Raw genomic sequence first — 4461 nt, forward strand, 5'->3', positions numbered from 1 at the left:
TGTTGAGATCTTCAAAAGTTTCACATACCTTGGTATGTGGGTCGAGCCATGAAGTTGTACGGCGGATTGGCCTGGCTCATGGCGTTATGGATTCGCTCAATTCGAGTATTTGGCGTTGTCGGTACCTGTGCAGACCGACAAAGATTCGGATCTTCAAGTCGCTGGTGATCCTTGTCTTACTCAACGGTTGTGAAATATGGACACTGAACACCGATCTAAAGAGGCGAATTGATGTCTTTGGTATGTACTAGATGCCTTCGCAGGATCATGGGGTACCGGTGGTATGACTTTGTGTTAATTCAGTGATTGGTCCGTGAGACTGATTCGAGGCCGATTACCAGCATAGTCCGTCAACGCCAACTCCTACTATATGGGCATGTGGCACGCTACCCGGAAGCCGATCCTGCATATCGGGTTGTTTACGAAAGGGATAACCCAGCATGGAGAAAGCCAAGGGGATGTCCACAGAATTCATGGCTGCAGCAAGTCAATGCCTCCTGCTGGGAGTTACTTGGCATGGGAAGGGAACCTGCATGGAGACTCGCGAGGCGTGACCTCCTGGATTGGCGCCATATGGTAGGCGAGGCGACGCTGCCCCCGGCGTATACTCCCTATGATTGATTGATTGAGGGAGCTTCTATCTTTTTTTTTATGTCTTGGCCTATAGCGCCTGTAGGTAATTTAAAGAGTAATTGAAATGGTGTTAAGCTTCCACCTATTACTGGCGCAAACAATATCATCACCCAAGTGCTTCTTTGGTGTAACCACCTAGAACCTGGGTATCATGGTGACGTGTTGGTAACTTTAAACCACTCGACAAATGGCATAGTTTCAAGGCCGTACTTGATGGGAGTCAACCTATGCATGGACGTCTGCCCGATCCCACGTTCATCACCTTATCCATTACGCTACTGCCTCCCTACGTTTTATGCATTTTCATATCAAATCTGTAGTCGCCAGCTCATTCCGTGATAGTACCAAATCGATTACTCTCTCATTCGCTCACTCTTATTCTTCTTCTCAATTATTTATCCTTTTTATCTCCCATCTGATGGTTGCATATGTTTTCCTTCCTTATTCTGTGTTGCTGCTTGCTCTCAGTTGGTCTTATCAACATCTATGAGGAACAACTAATACGTAAGTTGCGTTTATCATATTATTTCTATTTTATGGAATGTTTGCAACATTCAGCTTTTTCCTAGATTTTTTTCATGTGGCTTGAGTACTATAAAAGAGTATTATTATGTGTCAGCAAATTTTTCTTCAAATATTCTATCTATCTTATTCTTTGAGTTAGCTCTCTCTCTCTCTCTCTCTCTCTCTCTCTCTCTCTCTCTCTCTCTCTCTCTCTCATATGTTGTTTGTTTTGGATCGTGGACAAAAGTATTATATAAGATGGTACATATGAGAATGTTATAATTTGATATACGAACTTGCATTTACAACGGATGCGGATGTGTTCAGAATTTTCGAAGAAAATCACTTACTATATAGCAGCAATTCTTGCCAAATGGCCGCTACGATAAGTGCTTAGCGCTGCCATTTTCTATTTTTTAGTTTTATTTATGAATAATAACTGAATATAAACCTAAAGATGATACCTGATTTTTTTTTTTTTTTTTTTTTGTGAACATCAAGGAGTAGGGTCTACATGCACAGACATGCATAATGCATGTACTTGTATATTGTACCTATACATAAGCCATATATATATATATATATATATATATATATATATATATATATATATATATATATATATATATATATATATATATATATATATATATATATATATATATATATATATATATATATATATATATATATATATATATATATATATATATACACACACACACACACACCGGGTAGTGTAGTGGTTAGCACGCTCGGCTCACAATCAAGAGGGCCCGGTTCTAGTCCGGGGAGTGTCGAGGCAAATGGGCAAGCATCTGTTCACCTAGCAGTAAATAGGTACGGGATGTAACTCAAGGGGTTGTGGCCTCGCTTTCTCAGTGTGTGTGGTGTGCGATGTAGTCGGTCAGTATGACCCCTGAGCTCTTTCCGTAAGGGACAGACTGGCTGCGTGGCTATTAGACGACCGTGGTGAATAACACTCTCTCTCTCTCTCTCTCTCTCTCTCTCTCTCTCTCTCTCTCTCCTTGCAGCCAAACTGCTTCTTTCCATGCTTAATTACTTTTGGGATATCATATATAATACATACTCAATACTATTACACAGTACTGTAGTCTCATGCATACTTTTACATATTTACATAATGTATATATATAGTCACTGTAAAATTCTCTCCCTCTTTCTATCTTCCTGTAAAACTTTGGTGTACAATTAAATAAATAAGCATGAACTAATTTTCTTCAATGCATATGCGAATCTGGATATCAAAAACTGTGCTGATATTCCATGTATGCGGATGCAACTTTCAGTACCTCTCTTTGTATATATATGTAGGTACATATGTTCTTACATATCTATAAGTGGATAGAATCGGATCCTTTTTTGTTAATATCTACATACCTATTACATCAGTCTATTAAGTAAATGAGATACTTGTCATTTTATTTACTAGTCAATCTATCCATCTCTGCTTCTTTTAATTTACTGAGGGAAACTACTTACGGTATAAGTTCAGTTGCAGAGGAGCCGATCTGATGACTTTATAGCTGGTACTCTTGTCCACCAGTATGCTGGCACTGAGAATAAGGGGAGAGGATGTGATTCTTTCTTTCTCTCTCTCTCTCTCTCTCTCTCTCACACACACACACACACACACACACACACACACACACACACACACACACACACACACACACACACACACACACACACACACACACACACACACACACACACACACACTTACACGAATTCAATGGTGCCCATACTAGCTTCAGGAGCTAGCCAGGTAAAGGAGAGGTTTGCAAGGCGCAAGGGAGCCGTCTCCATCACCACCGTGTTTGCTATTGATCCATTGCAAGCTATGATATTTCCTCGGTGCGGTGAACGGAGAAAGGTCCCCACTACTGCTTTGCGCTGCTCTGTCTTCCTCGCCTGCAGCAGGAATCCGTTGATGTAGTCCGAAGATTGTAGGGAGACTGTGGGGTAGGAAGGAAAGCAGAGAGAGAGAGAGAGAGAGAGAGAGAGAGAGAGAGAGAGAGAGAGAGAGAGAGAGAGAGAGAGAGAGAGAGAGAGAGAGAGAGAGAGAGAGAGAGAGAGAGAGAGATTTTTTGGTTAATTAATCACCTGAGAAAATAACTGATCAAGCTAGACAATTGCTCCAAGAATGTCCGTTTCCTATTCTTTTCTTTATTATAAGTGAATTAACAGTCATACAAAAATAAGAATGTTTATATTTCAGGTATACTAGACTTGTCTGGCATGTGGTGAAAAAAAAAAGAAAAAATAAAGCAAACAGCATAAAAGAAAGAACGTACTCAATTTAATGTAGAATTTTGTATTAGAATTTTCATTCATATTTTTAAGGTTTTTAAATTAATCAATTTATTTATTGTTTTATACTACATGCACATTATTTTGTAATTTTTATGTTCAAATATCAATCAAGATTGATTTATTCAAAATAAACTTTGATAATATTTTGTTCCAAAGATCGTAAGATTCGTCTCCAATTTTTTACTAAAGAGGTGTCTTTCTGGAATTTCTATTATCGATTTTTATAATTTTCTTTATCTTAGTTTTTTCTTTTCTTTTTTTTTTTTTACCTTCAAAACATCTTCGTTTAATCGATGTTTCAGTTCTTTTTGATCTCCTTTCAAGTCAGCTACCTGTGGACATATCGACATAATTCCTAATTCCTTGTCTTTTAAAATCTTAAGTCGCTTTAAGAACTGCTTCAGGACTGTCAAGGCAATTCTGGGATAAAATAGTTTTTTCGTTTGTTCATCTGTTACTTGTGTGCTGCAAGGTGAATGCATGACTGAGAATCCATGTTGTAGTGAGCAATTTAGAGTAGTTCCTTGTCTGGCGTCTCTAGAACATATAGTGGGTTTGGGTGTGATATCTCCATACGTTTTGTCCCGCTTAGTATAACTGTGTGATGTCTCTGATGGTAATATTACGAATTTTCAGTTAGAGTTATGATTCACAGGGTTAAAAAATCAATACTTTACATTTTTTTTTTTCAATTCCAATTCCTTCAACTTGGATTTTCGTCCTCTTTGGACTCATTAAAATCTTACTACTTACAAGACAAAATTTTTATACAAAACCATTTTTGGGTGTTTTAATCTAAGTTTAATTGTTTCCTTGGTGGTCTAAGCATTAGAATTCATTATGGATTTTTCTTTTACATTATAAACAAATAAGTTCAAGTAATTATAAGTTTCGAATTGACCATTTAGAAGTTAATTATCACTTTATACATGCAAGAACTTGTTTAAGAGAAAAACATGAGGCAATGCGATGACTAAAAATGTATCA

At 37.6% G+C, this 4461-nt stretch overlaps 1 protein-coding gene across 1 annotated transcript in view; it reads right to left on the bottom strand.

Moving 5' to 3' along the window:
• Positions 1-2439: 2439 nt before the first annotated feature.
• The window catches only part of LOC123514582, a 73585-nt gene continuing 71563 nt past the window's right edge, over positions 2440-4461 (bottom strand). Inside the window, exons 2-3 of the mRNA XM_045272545.1 lie at positions 2885-3116; positions 2440-2714 (exon numbers count right to left, since the gene is read on the bottom strand). Of these exons, the coding sequence (XP_045128480.1) occupies positions 2633-2714; positions 2885-3116 (314 nt within the window). The 3' untranslated portion in view covers positions 2440-2632. The remainder of the gene's footprint in view (positions 2715-2884; positions 3117-4461) is intronic.

This window comes from Portunus trituberculatus, chromosome 38 (assembly GCF_017591435.1).
Source record: "Portunus trituberculatus isolate SZX2019 chromosome 38, ASM1759143v1, whole genome shotgun sequence".
Taxonomy (NCBI): Eukaryota; Metazoa; Arthropoda; class Malacostraca; order Decapoda; family Portunidae; genus Portunus; species Portunus trituberculatus.